The 23,662-nt window shown below is 38.9% G+C and overlaps 1 protein-coding gene across 1 annotated transcript in view; it reads left to right on the top strand.

The window, feature by feature from the left end:
• The window catches only part of cdhr2 (cadherin related family member 2), a 107,351-nt gene extending 86,867 nt beyond the window's left edge, over nucleotides 1-20,484 (top strand). The window contains exons 27-33 of the mRNA XM_043703737.1: nucleotides 293-353; nucleotides 3,842-3,963; nucleotides 7,837-7,950; nucleotides 13,776-13,853; nucleotides 14,928-15,000; nucleotides 18,736-18,768; nucleotides 20,088-20,484. Coding sequence (XP_043559672.1) covers nucleotides 293-353; nucleotides 3,842-3,963; nucleotides 7,837-7,950; nucleotides 13,776-13,853; nucleotides 14,928-15,000; nucleotides 18,736-18,768; nucleotides 20,088-20,240 — 634 coding nt within the window. The 3' untranslated portion in view covers nucleotides 20,241-20,484. The remainder of the gene's footprint in view (nucleotides 1-292; nucleotides 354-3,841; nucleotides 3,964-7,836; nucleotides 7,951-13,775; nucleotides 13,854-14,927; nucleotides 15,001-18,735; nucleotides 18,769-20,087) is intronic.
• Nucleotides 20,485-23,662: the final 3,178 nt, after the last annotated feature.

The raw sequence follows: 23,662 nt of genomic DNA, 5'->3' as shown, positions 1-23,662 counted from the left end.
GCATAATTAATGAGGTTAGCAGCAAAAAGTTGCTTGAGAAAAACTGCCGTGACCTACAAATGGAAATCGTCCATGAAATTCACCAAAAATAACATCTAGCCAAACAATGGGAAGAATCAGCCCTTTAAATGTTTCTCTGCACAGATGCTACCTGATTTGTTTAGCTTTTCCAGCACGTTTTGTTCTTAATTTTGGATTTCCAGTAACCACAGCATATTACTTTTGTGCCATTTTATATCATCCTGTTGATTTCCACATTTTGCTCACCCTGCCATAATTTGTTCCATTTCAGCATACTTCAGTTTAACCCTGAGGCTGCTAGTAAGCTGATCGAGCTTGGTCTTTTGAATATTGTAAGTACTGACATCTAGTGAGGGTGACCAGAAATTTCCTCTAGCAGATAATGTGAAGCTTTTGGTTTCAATTCAAACTCCATTCCTTAGCTACTGACTCCATCCCTGACTATATTTTTAGACTAAATCAATCTGTTTGTGATGATGAGCTTTTGATCACATATTCACACTTTTACTGTGATTGCCTGTTTCCATCAAACCAGCATCACTTGACTTTCTGCATTCCTAGCTCATCTGCTGCTAAAACTCTCATCCATGTCTTTGCTGCCACCTGATTTGCCTACTCCAACATACTCCTATCTGGTCACTCACATTCAACCCCCTGTAAACATGAGGTTAACCAAAACTCTGCTTCCCATGTCTTGCTTCACACTAAGTTCCTTTCAACTCCTATGTTGTCTGAAATACATTGGTTGCCAGTCAAGCAAAATCTTGATATTAAAACTCTTGTTCTTATTTTCAAACCCCTCGATTATCTGTCTCCTCCCTACCTCTGCAATCTCTTCCACTTTGACTAACCTTTGAGATATCTGTGTTCCTCCATTTCTCATCTCTTGAACATCCTTAACTTTAACTGCTTCATATCAGTGGCCATACCTTTGGTTGCATAATCTCTGAAGTATGGAATTCCACCCCTATATCACCCGCCTTTCTACTTTAAAGCCATGATATATAGGAGCAGAATTAGGCCATTTTCTCCATCAAGTCTGCTCTACCACTTGATTATAGTAGACCTGTTTCTCAAGTCCATTCTCCTGCCTTCTCCCCGTAACTTTTGATCTCTTAATAATTAAGAACATATTTATTTCTGTCTTAATTGCACTCAATTACTTGGTCTACACAGCCTTCTGTGGCAATCTGTTCCACAGATTCATCAGCTTCTTGCTGAAGAAATTCCTCTCCATCTCAGTTCTAAAGGGTGACCCCTTCACTCTAAGATTGTGCCCTCGGGTCCTAGTCTCTCCGACTAGTGGAAACATCCTCTATACATCCATTCTATCCGGGCTTCTCATTATTCTATGACTTTCAATGAGATCCCCCTCATCCTTATAAATTCCATCAAGTACAAACCCAGAGTCCTCAAACGCTCCTCAAGCACTTCATCCCTAGGATTATTCTTGTGAACCTCCTCTGGAAATCCTTCAATGCTAGCACATCCTTTCTTAGATTCAAGGCCCAAAACTGCTCACAGCCTGATACAGCTTCAGCAGTACATCTCTGCTCTTGTAATCGAGACCTCTTGAAATGAAAGCTAACATTGCATTTACCTTCCCAACTGCCAAATGAACCTGCATGTTAACCTAAAGAGCATCCTGAACTTGGATTCCTAAGTCTCTTTGTACTTCAGATTTCCGAAGTCTTCCTCCATTTAGAAAATAGTCTTTCCCTCTGTTCTTCATCCAAATTGCATAACCTCAGAATTTTCTACATTGCCATTTCTTTTTGCATGATCTCCCTCACAAACTACAGGGTGAATTCTACTCTAGGTTCCTTTCACCTTAAGCTTCCTAATCAATCTACCTCATCATACATTACCAAACACCGATTTGCTTGTTCCGTAGTGGACTCTACCACAAGCTGCTCCAAAAATAATCTCATACACATTCCACAAATTCCTTTTCTTGGTTTCCCAGTCCACCTACATATTGATGACTGCATGATTATTGTAATATTGTCTTTCTTATATGTCTTTTATATTTCCTGATTTATTTTCTGCTCCACATCCTGACTACTGCTCGTATACATACCTCCCATCAGAGTTGATTATTCTTTGCAGTTTCTCAATTCTACCCACCCAGACTCTACATCTTCTGACTCTTTATTGCTTGTTATCGGTTCAATTTCATTTGTTACTAACAAGGCAACTCTGCCCCTTCTGCCATCTGCCTGTTCTTTTAATAGGACTTGAATATTTGGTTTCCAGCCCTAATTTCCTTGCAGCCACATCTGTGATGCCCACAACACTGTACCCACCTGTTTCAATTTGCACTACAACCTCACTTAACTTGTTTTGTATACTGCCCATACATAAGTACAGTACTCTCAGTCCTCATTGACCATTCCCTTTCTCAGTTGTTCCTGTAACTGCTGTGCTTGAAGTTAGATTCCACATGATTCCATACTCTCTGTCCTTTTACTTATTCTGGAAACATTCATAGCCTCTCCTGAGTCCTCCCCATTTTAACAATGTTAAAGTCCTGTGGCCTTGATTTACCATGAATTACACCATCAATTCGTCTACTGTATTCCAAATGCTTTGTACATTAAAAGCCTTTAAATTTGTTCTATTATTGAGTTTCTCTACACTTTTATGGTTTCTTGATACAATGTGACATTCACACACACTCTCCCTTCCTTTCATTTTCTGTTAACAATCAACCCCATGACTAAACAACTTTTCCTTTACCTTTGCTTTTATACTTTTTCATTCAACTGAATCCACCCCTCACTATTTCGTTTAAAGCTCTAGTTATATGATTTGCTAGAACTCTTATCCCAGCATGATTCAGTTGGAGTCCATTCCATCAGAACAGCTCCCTCCTTCCCCAGTACTGGCGCCATTCAAATCTGTTTCTCCTTAATCTTGGAGTCACATGTCATTAATTATGTTGACTGAGGTTGTAATCTGGAGATTATTACTGTTTTGTTCAGTTTTTTAATTTCGACTTTAGCTGCTCATTTTCCCTCAGCAGAAGCTTCTCCCTCTTTATACCAATATCATTGGTAGCTACATGGACCATGACAACTGGATATTTCCCTTCCCACTCCAAGTTCTTTTGCAGGCCAGTTGAAGTATCCTGAACCTGAGCACTCTAATGATATTATCCCTGAGTACAAGTATGTTGCTTTTTTCTCCCTGCTCTTGAATGGCTTCCTGTTTGACAGTTCTCTGATCAGTTCTCTGATCAGTTTACTCATCCTCCCTCCACTGCTGCTCTCGACTACACAAGCAGCAAAAATCTCAAACCTGTCAGACAAGCTCAAGGGCTAATGCTCCTTCAGTATTACCTTCTGGCACCCTCTACCTGCTTCGCTTGTAGTCACATACCCCTGTACTGGAGAACTGACTGAATTTGAGGTAGTTAATCTAAAGGGTGTGACTGTCTCCTAAAACATAGCGTCCAGGTAACTCTTACCTTCCCCAATGTATTGCATGGTTCATCAACTCTAAGCTGAGGTTTCTCAAGCAACCATTACTTGCTATTTTCCACCTTTAATACTCACAAAATCTACCTAAACCGGTAGTGTAACCTAAACAAGTATATGCAGCTAAGTGTTAATGTTCCTCTGAAGTACCTTGGGACATTTTATTATATTGTTGGTTAGTCATTGAAATCATTATTTGGATTTATCTTCTGATCATCTCCATGTATTCTTTCATACTATTTAAATACAACAGAGGATTACTTTTTGGTTTATTTGATATAAATACAACTAATTCCATTGTTAACATGAAGTACCTAATTCCTGAATTTTGTATCTTTCAGAAAGAAACAACTGAATCTAGTAATAATGAAAGATTGTCTGTGGCTATCATCGGTGGGCTGGTGGCAGGTTTCGTTATTTTGTTAGCCATCATGGTAACTGCTCTGATTTGCAGTCGAGCAAGGTATTTGCACAATCATCGCACAGAACATCTGTGAAAACCACTATCTGTATTCCTAAGAAAAGTCTTAATTTATAGGCTCAGCAATACCTCAATGAGTTTATTGAATAAGTATTTGAGCAGGTTTCAGAATGGATCTCTACTTTTCACTGAATTACTAACACCAGCAATAATGGAATGAATTTTACACTTAGCTAATTTATGCGTCTCCAGTTGTATAGAAGTTCAAAACTTATATATACTCTTTGGATCCATTAGCTGTGGAACTGGTCTCATTACATGACAAACATTGACAATTTCCAATCCAAATTGATAATTGGGGTTCTAAGGTACAATTTGCATATTAGAAGGGATCCACCATCTGAAATGTGCTCATGCTATGGCATTCGGTTAAAAATGTTATTGACCTCTTAATTAGCACTGACAAGTAGTTAGGCTATCGTTATGTAGCAGTCAAAATATTACTAATGGCAAGTTATTAATGTTGGAGATCCATTTGCTCAGTTGGCTGGACAACTTTTTGGGAGGCAAATTGACACCAACAGCACCGGTCCAATTCCCATATCAGCTGAGGTCCCCATGAAGGATTCTCCTTCACCTGAGGTATGGTAACACTTAGGTTCAACCATCACCAGTTGTCTCCCTCCATTGAGAGAGCAACGTATGACCTGGTAGGACTATGGTGAGTCTACCTTTTAACATCAAGCAAAAGAAGTGAATATTGAGCACCAAAAAAATTGTAAAAATGTTTTATATTTGAGCCTTTTGAGGGAGTTAGTATATTGGTGGATATTGGAAAAGTACTTGATATTTGTATTTATTTATTTCCATTTTCAAAATGTTTTTCCAAAGTGTCAGACAAAAGACTCCTACTGTCCTCCAAAAATGTGAAAAACTGAAGTGTCAAAATCTGTTTTGGCCAGGGTGGCACGATGGCTTAGTGGTTAGCTCTGCTGCCTCACAGCACAGGGTCCTAGGTTCAATTCTGGCCTCAGGTGACTGTCTGTGTGGAGTTTGCACATTCTCCCTATGTCTGTGTGGGTTTCCTTCCACAGTCCAAAGATGGGCAGGTCAGGTGAATTGGCCATGCTAAATTGCCCATAGTGTTAGCTGCATTAGTGGGAGGGTTGGTGTGGACTTGTTGGGCTGAGGGGTCTGTTTCCACACTGTAGGGAATCTAGTCTAATCTCTTCTCCCCACTAGATTGGGCTGGCAAGAAAGTCACAGTGGTTTCTCTGTGCAGGTTTTTGACTGAAATGACATTATACAGCGTCACTTCATCTGAGCCTAAATTGTTTTTGTGACCCTTTTGGCTAATCAGAAGTTAAAATAAAAAGCTGTGTATCTTTTTGGGATATCACTGGGAGAAACTCCCTGATGATTTCAACTGCCTTCCCACACAATGAGCAGGGGGATTTACCATTAATAGTTCTATTCTTTGTATGACCTGGTTTCTCTGTTAGGATTTAGAAGTGTATATAGTGTTCCATACACATAATGAAATGTAAAATTACATTGCCATTTCTACTGCACAAAGCTACTTTAAAAATGATCATCTAGGAAATAGTAGGTGATAACTTCCTGACTCCCAACTGTGAAAATATGCTTCCAGACTGCTGTCTTCTGAGCACATACAGGCTGACACAGGTGCAATGTTAAAAGTGTCACTTTGTAGTGATTAATTATTATTCATATACTAACACCCAAGAAGACAGAACAATCTGTCAACAATAGTTAGGACTATGGTTGGATGATCTGAAGATATTCTGACTATAACATATACATGTATTCAAGTAGGTTACAGAAAGTAGACTCAATTCAGATTCCAAAATTTTCCTGATTACCCTTGAAATCCTGCACTCTGAGTTCCCTACATCTGGGCAGCTGGCCTATTTTCAGTAACAGTTGTCCCTTAAGGAAATAATTCTTTTAAGAATAATTTCAATTCAAATCTATTTTGTAGAAGGTATTTGGCCATTGCATTGAATCTAATAGATATAAAATGTTTAAAATAGCACAGTTTTCATTTCATATCTCATGAGTTCTGAAAGTCTTCTGGACTATTTTTCCAAAGTCATTCATTGAACTCAATATCTCACCCAACTGACTATTCTTCGCATAAAATCTTAGAGTACTTGCTTATAAGAGCATTACAGATCAGAACCTTAATGAGTCATTTATTTTTAGTATCTATCCAGAGTGAAAATAAGTTATTTACTCTTCATTCAGCCATCTAATTAACCTGAAATAACCTGAGGCTTTTGCATGGAGAATACATATGTTAGATAAATATATAACATTACATTTATTTACATTAAAAGATATTTACCAGTAATGGGTCCATTGTATTTTGATCTGTTTGGAACCATTTTTCTTTTCTAAGCTCCATGGTATATCTTTGTGTCACATACAAATTTAAAAAAACAGTTCCCTTTCATCCAGGTGATTCATTAAAAATAGTGAAAAACAACATTAAACAAATTCTCTGTGGGCTTCCATATTGTCAATTCCTGAAACAAATCGCTGTTATTGATAATGCAGGGCGCAACCTTATTTAGTAGATTTTTGTATGACACTTTGGAAGAACATTTTGACAATAAACATAAGCAATGCAAATATCAAGTAGATTTCCAATATCCACCAATGTACTAACTACTTTCCCAGAAGGCATGCTGAGATCCGTTGATAATGACTACTTTGTCAAGGTGATTGTATAGTGCATCTCTAAAGAATGCTTTCTAGCAACTTGTTTACAACTAAAACCAAATTGTAATTTCCCTGTTCTGACTGATATAGGCACATAAAATTATAGAGTACATTGTTAATCTGTGGAATTGACTTCAGAGTAGATGCCATACAGCTGACAGTCTGGCTACCATTGAAGGTTCTTCAGTGAATATTATCAGGGTGGCAACCTGATCTGTTTTGAGGTCCTCTCTTCTAACAGACTATATCTGCATCCACTTTGAGACTTTCAATCTAAACAGCTTATGTTGTATTGTGGATAATTTAGCATCATCTCCTCCGTAAAGATGGTGCAAAATAACCATTTAATTCCTCATAAGATCATAGAAATCAATTCAAATCTTCCCTGAGTAATCCTTCAATAGCATAATACAATCCTTAATGGTGCTCTGAATCCCAAAAAAGACTTTTATGTTACTACCAAGATTTTAGTTATACTCCTCTCCAGTGTACTATAGACAGTTATGATAGCAGTTTCCATTGCCTTCAATTGGGTTTGATACCCACATCTGTTTTTGTGCTTATCCCAATTTGTCCACAGAAGGAGGCTATTTAGCTCATCTTGCCTGTGTCAAATATGACCTGTTAACCAGTTTTGTTTTGTATTACCAAGTGCCCTTTTAATACTAGGAATATACTTGGTCTTTTTCCTCAGAAAGTTATTATGAAGGCATTGCATTTTGCATTGTGTTGCTGTTACCCCTGTTTGGTTGGATTATGCAATCAATTTTGTTTAACATTTTAAAAATCTTGTATTAATGATATGACATTTTTATCTCCACTATTTATTATCAATAGGGTTGCCTCTCAGTCACTTTCACTCAAAATTCAAGTACTACAATTTTTCCAGTGTGCCCTTCTCGTTCAAAATTAGCCTCCTGTCTCCTTTCTGCCTCACTTCTAGGGCTTAAGTATGTTCCTCATCCCTGACAGACCAAAACTGATAGTGACTACAGATCTGTTGACACTGCTTAAGATCCTGTTTTATACTGTTGCCACCCTGATAGTGTCCACTGGAGACCCTACAATGTATCTTTCACTCATAGAAGACAGAAATTGATATAATAATAACATGCATATGATCTCTGCTGCTCACATAAAAACAATCTTGTTTGAATGTTCACTCCACAGTTACAAACGAAAGATAAAATCAATAACTGCGATGAACACAGCTAAAACAATTACAAGTGATATACTGCAGAATGGGGCTGTTGTTCCTGGTACAAACAAATATACTTTGGAAGGGTGAGTAAAGAAAAACTTCAATAAAAATAACTTTTGCAACGGAAAGAGGAAATACTTATATTCTATCTAAAATTCAGAAGTCACCTCTTTTTGAATAATTTATACATTTTGAATGCTGCATTTTCTGAGAGTGTATAAATATTTGCGGGAACAATTGTGTATGTTACTTTTAACTAATATTCTCCCTCTTCCTCCCGTCAGGACTTAATGTAACAAACTCTATGTTTCCTCAGAAAGTTATTATGAAGGCATTCCATTTTGCACTGTGTTGCTATTACCCCTATTTAGTTGGATTATGCAATCAATTTTGTTTAACGTTTTAAAAATCTTGTATTAGTGATATGACAGTTTTATCTCCACTATTTATTATCAATAGGGTTGCCTCTCAGTCACTTTCACTCAAAATTCAAGTGCTACAATTTTTCTGGTTACTACTGTCAGGCGAGAGAGTAATGGGGAAGGTAGTGGCTTAATGGTAAAGTCATTGGTTTAGTAATCCAAATACCATCCACAAGGTGTTGGAATTTCAAGTTACTTAATAAGGTCAGAAATGTAAAAACCGGTTCTGATGATTGTCATAAAAATCCATCTGGTTCATTAATGTGTTTTAGGGAGGGAATCTGCCATCATATCCAGTCTGATCTATGTGTGGCTCCAGAATTAGCAAACATAGTTGACTTTTAAATAGCTTAAGAAGCCATTCCTTCCTTCACCTTGCCAGTGAGGCCCACATTCTATGAAAGAAAATAAATATATTCATATCAGAATTAGTGAAGAAGGTATTGAGGTAGATTTTCCAATCAAGCATATATAATGATCATAGTATGTAGGCAACACCTGATTTTGCAGCATTAGCTGAATGTTCAAAGTGTGAGTGAAATCCCTTCCCACAAAAAATAAAAGTCAGTTTATAGAATTAAATTAGTACATGCAATATTTATACTTGTATTTATTTGTAAAGATTTGGGAACTAATTGTTATATGCAAGTGTTCCTGAGGCCACAGAATGTTTTCATGAGATTCAAGTGATTGGTAACAGGATCAGCTTAGACCCAGTCTTTTCAATAAGTCACCATAGCAAGTATGAAATAAAAAGAGATTTCATCATTGCAAGCTTTAATTGTGATTATATTAATTCCACATGAGTCAAAACAACCAGAGCTCTCAGCTGTGCAGTTAAAGGGACATAACATTTGAATGATAGTGCATGATAACAAATACAATGATGGCATTTGTTTTGACAGGGCTTGAATATAAAAGCAGGGATGTACTTCTGAGGTTCTATAAGGCTCTAGTTGGTCACATTTGGCGTGTTATATGTAGTTATTGGCCCCATATCTCAGGAACGGTGTACTGGCCGCTGGAGTATGTTCACAGGAGATTCACAAGAATGGTGCCAGGAATGAAAAGCTCAACATATGAGGAGCATTTTAGGACTCTGGGTCTATACTCAATGGAGTTTAGAAGGATGAGGGGGATCAAATAGAAACTTACAGAATACTGAATGCCCTGGACAGAGTAGATGTTGTGAAGATGTTGCCATTGCTAGGGGAGACTAGGACCCGAGGACACAGCCTTAGAGCATAGGGAAGACCTTTCAGAACAGAGACAAGGAGAAACTTCTTGAATGATGAATCTATGGAATTCGTTGCCAGAGAAGGCTGTTGAGGCCAGGTCATTAAGTGTATTTAAGACAGCGATAGATGGATTCTTGATTGTCAAGAGGACCAAGGGTTATGGGTGGAAAACGGGAGAATGGGGTTGGGAAATGTACCAGCCATGATTGAATGGTGGAGCAGACTCGATGGGCTGAATGGCCCATCTGCTATGGCTTATCATCATAGGAGAGCAAGATGGAGCCATGAAATGACCTCAGCAATTAGGGTTAAAGAGAATTCCACGGCATTCTTTAAAATAGTGATGGAAAAGGATAAACCAGATCTAAAAGTTGAAGTTCTAAATTGGAGAAAGGCTAATTTTGACGGTATTAGGCAAGAACTTTCAAAAGCTGATTTTGGAGCAGATGTTCGCAGGAAAAGGGACAGCTGAAAAATGGGAAGCCTTCAGAAATGAGATAACAAGAATCCAGAGAAAATATATTCCTGTTGGGGTGAAAGGAAAGGCTGGTAGATATAGGGAATGCTGGATGACTAAAGAAATTGAGGTTTTGGTTAAGAAAAAGAAGGAAGCATATGTAAGGTATAGACAGGATAGATTGAGTGAATCCTTAGAAGAGTATAAAGGCAGTAGGAGTATCCTAAAGAGGGAAATCAGGCGGGCAAAAAGGGGACATGAGATAGCATTGGCAAATAGAATTAAGGAGAATCCAAAGGTTTTTTTCCAAATACATTAAGGACAAAAGGGTAACTAGGGAGAGAATAGGATCCCTCAAAGATTAGTAAGACGGCCTTTGTTTGGAGCCGCAGAAAATGGGGGAGATACTAAACCAGTACTGTGCAACAGTATTTACAGTGGAAAAGGATATGGAAGATATAGAATGTAGGGAAATAGATGGTGACATCTTGAAAAATGTCCAAATTACAGAGGAGGAAGTGCTGGATGTCTTGAGATAAATCCCCAGGATCAGATCAGGTATACCCTAAAACTCTGTAGGAAGCTAGGGAAGTGATTGCTGGGCCTCTTGCTGAGTTATTTGTATCATCCATAGTCACAAGTGAGGTGCCGGAAGACAGGAGGTTGGCTAATGTGATGCCACTGTTTAAGAAGGGTGGTAAGGACAAGCCAGGGAACTATAGACCAGTGAGTGGTGGTGGAGGGTTGTTTTTCAGACTGGAGGCCTGTGACCAGTGGAGTGCTACAAGGATCAGTGCTGGGTTCTCTACTTTTCATCATTTATGTGAATGATTTGGATGTGAGCATAAGAGGTATAGTTAGTAAGTTTGCAGATGTCACCAAAATTGGAGGTACAGTGGACAGCGAAGAAGGTTACCTCAGATTACAACAGGATTTTGATCAGATGGGCGAATGGGCTGAGAAGTGGCAGATGGAGTTTAATTCAGATAAATGCGAGGTGCTGCATTTTGTGAAAGCAAATCTTAGCAGGACTTGTACACTTAATGGTAAGGGAGTGTTGCTGAACAAAGAGACTTTGGAGTGAAGGTTCATAGCTCCTCGAAAGTGGAGTCGCAGGAGAGTGAAGAAGGTATTTGTTATACTTTTCTTTATTGGTCAGAGTATTGAGTACAGGATTTGGGAGGTCACGTTGCGGCTGTACAGGACATTGGTTAGGCCACTGTTGGAATATTGCGTGCAATTCTGGTTCTGAAGGCTCTGATGTTGCGAAACTTGAAAGGTTCAGAAAAGATTTACAAGCTTTAAAACCTAGCTAATAAACCTTCGCTAGACTCTCTCTATGGCAAGTGGAACCTCTCTTCAGTACGGAGACCAAAACTGCATGCAGTTATTCCAGGTATGGTCTCATCAATATCCTGTATCACTGCAGTAAGGATTTGGAGGATTTGAGCTACAAGAAGCGGCTGAATAGGCTGGGGTTGTTTTCCCTGGAGCGTCGGAGGCTGAGGGGTGACCTAATAGAGGTTTTCATCAATATCCTGTATCACTGCAGTAAGGATTTGGAGGATTTGAGCTACAAGAAGCGGCTGAATAGGCTGGGGTTTTTTCCCTGGAGCGTCGGAGGCTGAGGGATGACCTAATAGAGGTTTACAAAATTATGAGGGGCATGGATAGGATAAAAAGACAAAGTCTCTTCCCTGGGATGGGGAATCTAGAACTTGAGGGCATAGGTTTAGGGTGAGAGGGGAAAGACACAAAAGAGACCTAAGGGGCAACTTTTTCACGCAGAGGGTGGTACATGTATGGAATGAGCTGCCAGAGGAAGTGGTGGAGGCTGGTACAGTTGCAACATTTAAGAGGCATTTGGATGGGTATATGAATAGGAAGGGTTTGGGGTGATATGGGCCGGGTGCTGGCAGGTGGGATTAGACTGGGTTGGGATATCTGGTCGGCATGGACGGGCTGGACCGAAGGATCTGTTTCCATGCTGTACATCTCTATGACTCTATGGCTCTATATGGGATAAAGATTGGACGAGACTAGGATTGGCTACAAGTCTCTTATTACCCTATTACTTATCAGTATTCACTAGATTTTAAGTTTATAAATCAAATATTGACTTGTTTTATGTGTCCAAATTCACATGTCATCATTCATAAGATGCTTGATCATGCTTTATGACATAAAGGCAATAATTTTAAACTGGACATTGGTATTTTGTGTTAAAATTAATCATGCAATATTAACAGTCTATATCATCAGTCACACACTGGCAAACAAATGAGCAGAATTTCATCGTGTTACCCAGTCTATTGAAAATGTAAAACTGAGTTCAAGTCGAGAAAACCGCATTACATTTGACATAAGAAATTTTGGAAACATTTCTTAATATTTAAAGTTTAACATTGAATCCCAGGAAAGTTAAGAACAGGATGTGGTTTTTCAGACCCTTGGCAGTTTCCCATTTAATTAATCCTGGAGGAATGCTATCTTGCTTTTACTGTATCAGTTGAATATGGCAGAAATGATGAATAAAGCTACTCTATTAATTAGCTTATGGTTAAACTCTCATTTCCTGCCTCTGTTCCATATTCCTTAATGACCTTACTTAAGAAAAATCTATTGGTATCAGTCTTGAAAACTCTAGTTGTCTCAATATCCATGGTCTCTTGGGAGAGAGAGTTCCAAATTTCTGCTCTGTTTTAAGTTCATCCTGATATGGTTATCAGTGGTTTATATCTAAATTTGAGTTGTCATTTTACAGAGAAACACAGAAACTAGGAACCAGGGTAGGCCATTCAGCTCTTCAGGTCTGATTCGCCATTCAAAATGATTGTGACTGATCCTTTACCTCAATGCCATATTTCCACTTTCTCTAAACACCCCATGATGCCTTTAATATCTAAAAACATATTAATATCTTTCTTGAATATACTTAGTGACCCACCGTCCACAGCCTTCTGTGGTAGAGAATTCCACAGGTTGTCCACCCACTGAGTGAAGAAATCCCAGTCCTAAATAGTCTATCCCATGTTCTGAGACGATGACGTTTGATTTTAGTCTCACCAACCTGTAGAAAAATCCTTCATGCATTTAGTCTGTCTAATCCTGTTAGCGTTTTATGTGCTTCAATCATTCTTCAAAACTTGATTGAATATAGGCTAAGTCAAACCAATCCCTCCTCATACAAGTCCTGCCATCCTTTGTATCAGCCTAATAAACCTTCGCTAGACTCTCTCTCTATGGCAAGTGGAACCTCTCTTTAGTAGGGAGACCAAAACTGCATGCAGTTGTTCCAGGTATGGTCTCACCAGTATCCTGTATCACTGCAGTAAGACCTCATTGTTTCTGAACTCAAACCAATTGTGTTTGATTCCCGCATGAGAGGAAATAGATTCTCTGTAATTACCCAATAAAATAGTTTTATCATCTTAATGTCCTAAACTCAAGGGAATAAAATTCAGTTTTTGCAACCTTCCCTCATAACTTAATTCTAAAATTCAGTGACAATGTAATGAATCTATGCTGCACCAATTTCATGTCAGCTTATTCATCAAGGAGTTCAGTGGCCAAGTCTTCAAATGAGCCTTCAAATTAAAAGGATTAAGTATCACAGTTTTAGTAAAGCTCCTGTGAGCAATTTTGCCAACAGAAGGAATTTGTGGGGGAAGAGGAACAGGAATGTTTTTGTGGATGATTAATGGCAAAACAGAGATCTGGAAGAAATGAAGCCAGTAGACCCAATTTTGTATTGCAATTTCATGCATTTTATTTTGCTTTCATCTTTCTAGTGCTAATCCAGTGTGGAATACCGTTTTTGACACTCCCATAGATCTTGGTTTTGAAGATACAAATTCAGACCGTGCAAGGTAAAATAGAAAGTCACAGCTTGTACAATTATTAGGAAACTAAAAAGAAACCTAAACTTTTAGCTGTTACTTAGCCAGGAACTAGTTTAGGTCAGTGAGAACAGGCATAACAAGCTGAGCAGGACTTGATGCAGTTAGGACATGGCAGAAGAGTTTTGAATGTGTTCATATTTATGAAGGTAGAACATGGGGTGCTGGCTAATTGTGCATCGGAATAGTCTAGTCTAGGCGTAACTAAAGCATTTATCAGCAGGTTATAAGTTGAAACAGGAGCAGAATTGTATGATGTTGTGAACTTGGATAATGACAGTCTTAGGCTTTGCCTCAATGTGTTTCTCCAATTTACTGAACCCTTTCTGCCCTACTGTATCCCCCATTCCACCATTGCCATCTAACTTGATGCAGAGCTAGCTTTTAGGCTTCCTGATGATGATGGGCTAACATGAAATGTTATGTCCATGAGATTAAGTTCACTCTGCTGTCCATGTCCTTAATCATATCAAATTCTATCTACCTAGTTTTTTTTAGCATCTTAAGCTTGCTGTGGTATAGTCATAAGGCACTGTCCTCAAAATGGACCAGGCATTCCATTAAAGTCAACTCACAATATACATATGATTTCCAGAGGAGTGGAAAAGTCTTTGATTTTTTTAGATGCAGTGTTTATTATATAGCAGTTATGAAGTAGGAAGGAGATTTCTTGACTCTCTTAGGATGTATAATTCTTTATCACAGTGCAGTTTCATTGAACACATTCTGCAGCTTAAGATAAAAATTATATGCAAGTTATTGTGCAAATCTGCATTTTGATACAATCAGTATTTGCATTATGTGTCTCTGAATTTTGGATCTCTGTTTTATTTTCTAACATTACAGGCTGTTCCAAATTCAGTATTTTTGGTATTGATTTTTATCTGTTTTTATTTGGAACAACCCGAAAAAGCTGCTGAATTTAATAGGAAGTGTACAATGGAAGGAAAACTGTGTTAATTCTTAATGCATCAAAATCATGAACACTCCTGTGAGATCTTGAGGCATAACCATTCAGTAAGACTGAATTTATATTTCCTGTAGTGTTAATTCTTTGGATAAGAATATGGTCAATGCAGTAGAAGAAACATATGCAAAGAAACCAAATACATTAGAGGTAAGTTAACCATGTCATCAATGCTCAAAATGTGTTATATAAACATGTGTATATTTGACATTTGGAAGAGAAAAATGAAAAAAGTGCAGTAAAATCGTGTCTCATGATATTAAAATCTGACTACTTTTTAATTTTGTATCAATGAAAAGGTTGCTCTGTTTTAATAATAATCTGATTAAAGATTTATATGTATACGTATTACTGCCATTGCAACACAGAAACCATGTTAATCTTTTGATTCTCAGAGAACAGAGTGACACAATAGATTTCTGCTTTGTCCTTTCACTGTTAGACCTTGTTCACACAGCTCCATTATCTGTTGTGTACAAGGGTATTACTTACATATACTTCAGAAGTTGCTGTAAAGTGTTTTTGGGCAACCTGAGGTCATAAAGAGCATTGTATAAAGCTTGACATTTTCTTTTCTTGCATGGGGAATAATTGGTTTGTATCCATTGAACACTTCGTGAAGGTAGGCCTACAATGTAAAATTGCCTCAATTTTAGACTAAATTATCTATGTCACCTCTTGAAATCACAAGGCTGGATGTTATAAATAAAGAAAATGACATCTGTTTTTTAAAGATTGGTGTTAAAGAATGTTATGAAGCAGAACAGCAGACATGCCGAGTTTGTATGTAATGTATTCTACACAGGCTGTAAGAATGCTTGAGGCTGACCTGCAAGGTTAAATCTCGTGTAGTTGAGATGGGGGAATGGTGCAGATTCTCTGCCACTATATAACATTTGGGAGTGAGCCTGCTTGCCCTAAAGGTATTGGATCTTTAATTGGGTTACAGTGGGCTTTGCACTCCATCCAAGAGGAGGTCACTCCTTGCAGTGCTACCAAACAATCAAATGACCGACTGTTCTCTTGTCACAGCAGCACCATTGAGAGTGATGATTAGATTAGATTCCTTACAGTGTGGAAACAGGTCCTTCGGCCCAACCATTCCACACCGACCCTCCGAAGAGTAACCCACTCAGAACCATTTCCTTCCTAACAGTAACACTAGTGGGCAATTTAGTATGGCCCATTCACCTGACCTGCACATCTTTGGATTGTGGGAGGAAACCGGAGCACCTGGAGAAAACCCAAGCAAACACTGGAGAATGTGCAAACTCCACACAGACAGTCACCCGAGGCTGGAATCGAACCTGGGACCCTGGTGCTGTGAGGCAGCAGTGCTAACCAGTGAGCCACCATGTCACCCTAATGATAGCTGGCTGAAGTACAGTAAGTTTCCTGAAGAAAATGTAAAGGGTGTTAAGGAGCCAGGGTAGACAGGGCAGGCATAAGGGATAAATGTGCAATGGTGGAAATCTTGCGGGGAGGTGGCACCCTCGGGCACAGTTTCCCGAAGCAGAAGGAATTCCCCTACATCTTGACAACATTTTCACCATTTGTGCCAGGGCACAGTGAAATGTCTCAGGAGCAGTGGGAGAAGGCCCTTAACTGGTCATGAATTAACCAATTAAAAGCATCAAATACACCCATGGACAAGCAATCTGCCTGATGCCTGCTCTTCCATTGATAAAAAGCCTGTCAGGTCAGGTAGGTGACAGGCATGTTCTACTGCCTTTGTGCCAACTTTATCCTCTTTTCCCTGACTGCCATCCCATCTCTGGGGGAGGTGAGAGGGCATAAAGTTGAGTCTGTGATGTCTGAAATAGGGAAGCGTTCCATGATATGGTGCAAATATTTTGAACATTGGACATAGAAATTAATCAAAAGTAACAAAATGTGAAGAGTATAAATATTTTTGCATTGAAATGTGTACGTTTAATGCGGCACATTTAGTGAAATTTCACTTCAGGTTGTACCAAAGGTCTATGAAGGCTCAGATAAAATAACACTTCCTCTGGTCTTGTGGAAGCTGCTAAGAAAAGGCAGGGACTCAGATGTACCAGATCCCTGTTGATTTCAAGAGCAAGTTTCATGGGAGATTTCTCTCCACAAGGCCCAGCATGTATTTTCATTCACAAACAGAAATTGCTGGAAAAGCTCAGCAGGTGTGGCAACATCTGTGGAGAGAAATCAAAGTTAACATTTCAATTTCAGTGACCCTTCCTCAGAACCCCATCAATTACAGATGTCTTCAAACTACACTATGCAAGTGCATGATTTGTGTAATTGCTCCTTGAAGGATCTCTTGTTGATCGGAAGTGGTTTCCAGTATTGGGACAGAAACAAAAACACTGCCTTTGCCCAGTCCAGGTTTGGTCACAACCTTTTTCCAATTATCTTTGGCATTTAGGAGTTGATTGAACATGGAAGGCAATGCGGGTCATATTTTGCACAGTGAATCTCAGGCTCAGCCTGGTAATCAAGGACCCTCCCTGAACCTCCATGTCCCTTGCTTCCTTATAGAGCCTGGACAGTCCATCACTACTGATCCTGTAAATGTTCCCACATACCATCTGGAATTACATTTGCAACTCTCATCATTACCCCCTGGGGTCTGCCCTTACAGTTTAAGTGATAGCCATAAAGTGCTGCACAGTCACCCTGTTGAGGCTGTGGGGTTGTGATCGGTGATGACTAGGCCCCACATGACTGCATGCCCTCCCCTTCTCTGTCAAGTCCTCCCCTTTATACGTCAAATTTCTCTTTTTCATCAGCCTTGTCTCTGTGCATCCAACATTGCTGACGTCAATCCTCAGCATTGGGTTCTCACACTTCTCTACCAAGCAGTGTCCCCTAATAACCTTAAGGGCTGATGGACAGCCCTGACTGATGACTGACCAGAGACCTGACTGATCTCTATGCAGCTCCTCTGCATGATTTCTGTGAATTTCCTGATTGTTTGCTGGCTTTGATACACTTTTCAGAATGTATAGGGCTGAACCTCTTGACTCTGACCGTCTAAAGCAGCTGACTGTGTTCAAGCTCCTCAACAGAGATTAGATGATGCCCTTGACAATGAACTATGGCCCCCTGACTGATGACAGCCTCCTTTGACTTGACTGAGGATTACTCCCCTCAAACTTTGAGACATGGCCATTTGGTTTATTGACTGTCAGTGCATATGAAAGGTGTGAGACTGACATAGCATGTTGCTGTACAGCAGCATATCAACCTTCTTGTCTAAAGACTGATGGAAACCATGACAACTAAGCAGCATGCCAAGACAAAAGTACTGTAAGCCTTTAAGCTGTAGATAAGGGGGCAGAGCAAGGTAGGGATGCTGAAAGCAGGCACAAATGAATGAGAACTAAGAAAGCAAGTAAGCAGACCTGAAATGCACCCTGTTTGAACCTATGAGGTGGAAGCTTGACCCTGTACTCAGTGTCCTTGTAGCTGCATTCCGACACAAGGTGTCGATGTGCTTCAAAGGGCAACATTGAAGTGTAGAACTATACCATAAATGGATTGGAGATGTGCTAAGCTGAAATGACTGTTTAATGTCTATTTGATGCCGAGGTCTGTGAATATGATCAATGGTGTTCACAGCCCATGGAATGTTGGTGCCTGCTGTCCAAATGGGATTCTGGAGGAGCATGTGGCAAGCCAGAATAATCAGACAATGGCTTTGACTTTCACCGTCTAGTTTCCATGAGGTGGTGGGACATTGAACATTGCATATTAATGAGGCTAGATTAGGTCCAAACTTGTCCTGCTGTTCAACATTTAATTGGAAATGTGACTCTTTGCTTTAAATGGTGAGAAGCTCCTCATTAGCCTCATGAAAGGTGATACAGCTAGACTGAGCAATTTTACTTTCCTGACTTACAGGGGCCTACCATAACGGTGGAGACCAATCATAAGGTAGGTCTGCAGATAGAGAAGCTGTTCCCACACATGAAACATTCAAGATCAAGAGGGCACAGAATTGGTAGAAGAAACAAAAGAAGAAAATGTTTTCAGACAACAAATGATTGGGGTCTGAAATACATTACCTGGGAAAGTGGTGGAAACAGGTTCAATTGAAAAGCTGAAAAGGAAATTAAACTGTTATTAAAAAGGGAAAATCTGTAGTGTTTTGTGGAGAGGATTGGAGGATGGCACTGTTATGGATCAGGCCAGACCCCTCAAAACATTTCAAGAAGGTAGCCCAGACCCTAACTTTGCGAGTTGTTTTGAGAAGGTGTAAAGTGGATGTTCCAGAGTGATGCAGCTGGTCAAAGCCCCTCGGTTTCAAATAAAACAGAACTTATTTACAGAGCACTGAATGAAACACAAACAAAAGAGATCAAAATACAGAATAACTTAATCTATCTGAAAACCCATCAGACTATCCTGACTTAATGATGCTGCTCCAAATGCCTGCAACTGTTCCCATAAACACCCCCTTTTCAAAAAGGTAAAAGCAGACACAGGTTCTTACAGGAGAGAGAGATGGCAGAGAGGTTTAGCACAGAACATCCTTCCACTGTAGCTGTCCATTTGGATTGCCCAGCTTAAACTGAGCAGCAGCTCCGAACAGGCAGACTGCTAAAACCAAAACAAACCAAACCAGAGTAAAGCTGAGCTGGGAGAACTGGCCACTTCCCTTTCATTGTACAAGTTTTTTTTTAAAAAGCTTAAAAGCTTCTTAAAGTAGATAAACCCAGACATTTCAGAACCTGTGTCTTTATGATCCCTCTGAAAAAAACAAAGCAGCATCATCACAGCATTAATTGGATTGTTCTGTCATAGAGATATTGCAGACATGAAGTTGTAAAGGTTCTGTAATGCCAATTGAAATGAGGTGTACTAGCTTACAAATTTGTGCATCTAGTCCCTCTGGGAGCAACCAGGTAAGATAAGTATCCAAGATCAGAAAGAACAGGGACGGCAGTTAAGATATTTTGAAGTGCCACCTAAACCCTCCAGCCCACTTCCTGAAGGCAACATGAGATGGATAATTCAAGTAGCCTTGCCAGTAAACCCTGCATTCCTGTGAACAATTGAAAAAGTAAGATGAATTACGTAGCACATCAAAAAGAAATTTCTGACAGAGGTACAGCATATTACACAAAGGCTAATAATTCTTAAAACAAATAAAGCATTGAAGATTTTATTTTAGCCAGCTACCAAAAATGTAAGGATTGCATATTTTCTCCACCTTCTTGATTTAAATATTTACATTTTCTTTCTTGCTTAAGATGACCGAGAAGACAATTGACAATTATTCAACTGGTGAAAAGGCCAAACCTCTGAGTGCTGCACTAGTTGACCATGATAACAATAAAGAAAAAGAATCAGGGACATCTGGAGCTGGACTTCACATTTCTCATATAAAAAACATTGATATCTGAGCATTATATTTGGATGTCTTTGACTATTCATTCAGTTTTTAAATTTAAAAATCTGCATTTAAAACCTTTAATGTAAGCAAAATGGAATCTATTAATAATGTTTAATGTTGCCTGGTAAGCACTTTCCCAATATAACGTGCTCATGTGAAGATTTATTCCAACTAACAGAATGCTTTCATGACTATTTATTTTGCATTTGATTTTGTTTGTTGGCCGTTATATTTTTAAAACCAAAGTTAGCATGTTTTGTTTCATGCTTTTCATTACCCTATTGACAGCACTGATAAAACCTGTACACTACTTAGGAATGAAAGGAACAATATTCCATACGTGACAGCTGTTAGCAGTAACACAGCCAGTAATGGGATGATGCTATTGGTCTTTGGTATAATTAAATGCCTTTTAAAAAAAAATCTCAATCATCCATCCATTTTCTATTTAGAAAGATCCTTCAAAGAATCTTCCTGCATTGTATTGTGTTTAACTATCTGTCTGGTGCTATATATACTTTTATCAAGGAGCTAAATTGATTTAATAAGGATCTATTTATGGAAAAATATAAATTTGCAAAATTTTCAATGTTTAATGTCCTTTCAGCATCAATTTGAATAAAAAGTGGTGACCTCAAAGAATAGCAATGAGGAAAGATGAATAATTACCTATGGTATTAGGAGTTATGTGGAACTTGCTAACTGCTGAAGAAGGGTTATCTGGTGTGAGGACTAAAATATGGACTGAAGGGTGGGTAAGTTAGTTCATCTGCCTATTGAAAGAAATATACTTGGGTAAAGAGGGAGCTAATATGACAAGAGGGCAGTTCCTTGGCATTGAGAAATGCATATTCTTATCACTATGTTTGCACATTATTTCCTGAGAATAGGTAAGAAATTGATACTATAACAAATTCAAAAATGGTAGAGAAACAGAATCTTTGGAATGAAAGGACATCAACACTATATCATTAGGAAGGTTGCATAAACTGACAATTGAATCTGAAATTAAAAGAGAGTTCAGCAGATAGCCAAGAAACTGGTCCGAGAAGTTTGACAATCTATCATTACAACAGAAGAGCAAAGATTTCAAGTTGTTTTGCTAAAAGAAATCGGTTGGAACATATTTGCAAGTAGTTTTAGCTCTGAAGCTGTTAAATGTAGCAAATATGTTTGTCATAAGTGATGTAATGCAGAACATATGTTTTTTAAATGAAGGTTGCGTAAATAAAATTGTGTATTTCTTCTCAAAAAAGAAAGAATAGCATTTTGTAGTGTTAACTTTGCAAATTATGCCATTTGAAAATCTGATGCTTTGTATATGATTATATGAAATGTTCATAAACTACAATGAATCATTTTCTGTTTGCTATCAATGGTTTTATTTTTCAGCTTTTAATTCACTACAAGAGTCTAATAACCAATAGTAAAAATTAGGATTGATCCTGGTAATATTTGATGGGTGGGTTGGAGCTGGTGGTGTTGTCCATTCTAACACTGTTGTTGTGCATTGGACATACACTAATTGTTGGAGAGAACACAGTAGCTTGCAGGCCACTGTGATTGACGTAAAACATGTGAGTTCCAAGCAGGTATAAAGTGGAGCCAGTGGATGTATTGCGTGTAAATCCAGAAAATTACAGTTTTAATGTCATCTTTAAAGACTTTAAGTCATGGTGGAGGAGGTATAAAAGAGGAAGGATACCACCAGGACCGCCAGAGCAGGGAGGATGGAGGCCACAATGACAATTGTTGTTGGATACCCCAGACACAGGAGGAGATCACCATGGAGACCAGATAGGAGCCACCTCAGAGCATGACTCCAGTGCTGTAAACACAAAATTACCCATTTGACTCAAGTGGTTATGGCAAGTTCCTTTTCACAATTCTGTACCTTACCTTTACCAATGTTCTAACCTTAAGACACTGCATCCCAATTTAACTATAAACTGACACACATTCCAAACTATCGCGTTCTTCACAGGCCGTACACACCACTGCCACCACTAAAGGTGAGCTAACTACTGTAATTGAAGACATCACCTTGGCAACTTCAGAGATTTTATAGTACAAACAGTCCTCTAAGTTTTTTTTTATTCTTTTCATTTATTAATTGAAATATGCTCTCTTCCTTCACTGGTTCTAATGCACTTGGTTTTATGTTTGGATTTCCATTCTTTTTCAGGTTTACTTAGGTTTGTTTTAGCATTCAGTGCATAGCAAATATTTGCTTCTCTATTTCCGGGCCCTCCTTCAATTGTGTAGATGAGTTGAAGTATTCTATGTACTGTGCTGGATGATTTATAATTCTTTACTTTGTTCCTATCCCTCGCTTTGCTTCAGTGCATTAGCTTCCATTCCTTTGTCTCTACTTCCGAATATCTCACTTCAGCACCTTATCACATAATTCTAATTAGTCTGTCTCAACTCTCTAATTTGCAGTCCACTTGAAGTTGTCTATTTGAAATATTTCCTTGTTTGCAAGTTTTAGAAGGAAACATTAATCAAACAACAGTGGTCACGATGTACAATTGCCCAGCACCAGTTCCTGTTGAAGCAGGCAGTCTGAAAACTGTGTGTTGCCTCCTCATTGAATTGATTTCAGCATATAGCCCATAGTGGAAAGAACCACTAAGAGGGACCCAATAGTGTATATGGCCAGCATGTTTTTCAGGTATCTCAGGTTTTCCCTCGAGATATTAGTCCGGGAGGTGAAAGAGTGGAGAGAAACAATATTTCCAGAGGGTACCAAGAGTCCCTGAAAGCAAATCTGACCAGGGAATAAAAGTAGGTGGCCACAGAGGGCAATTTCCTAAGTCAAGCTCCAATGACCTGGCAGCAAAAAACTAAAATGACTTCACTTGAGTAGTCAAGATCATTTAAAGCAACTGCACTTAATATCTGCTGTCTGTTGTCTCACCAACATACTCAATTAATCTCACACTTATCACTAACCAAGCATCAGTTTCATGCAATCTGTATTCATTGTTGTGGTCCTGTTCGCCGAGATGGGAATTTGTGTTGCAGACATTTCGTCTCCTGTCTAGGTGACATCCTCAGTGCTTGGGAGCACTTCTATGTTGTTTCCTCCGGCATTTATAATGGTTTGTCTCTGCCGCTTCTGGTTGTCAGTTCCAGTGGCTGCAGTGGTCGGTATATTGGGTCAAGGTTGATGTGTTTGTTGATAGAATCTGTGGATGAGTGCCATGCCTCTAGGAATTCCCTGGCTGTTCACTGTTTGGCTTGTCTGATAATAGTAGTGTTGTCCCAGTCGAACTCATGTTGCTTGTCATCTGTGTGTGTGGCTACTAAGGATAGCAAGTCGTGTCATTTTCGTGGCTAGTTGGTGTTCATGGATACGGATCATTAGCTATCTTCCTGTTTGTCCTATGTAGTGTTTTGTGCAGTCCTTGCATGGGATTTTGTACACTA

This window comes from Chiloscyllium plagiosum, chromosome 14 (genome assembly GCF_004010195.1).
Source record: "Chiloscyllium plagiosum isolate BGI_BamShark_2017 chromosome 14, ASM401019v2, whole genome shotgun sequence".
Lineage (NCBI taxonomy): Eukaryota > Metazoa > Chordata > Chondrichthyes > Orectolobiformes > Hemiscylliidae > Chiloscyllium > Chiloscyllium plagiosum.
This window is presented reverse-complemented; position numbering and strand designations above follow the sequence as displayed.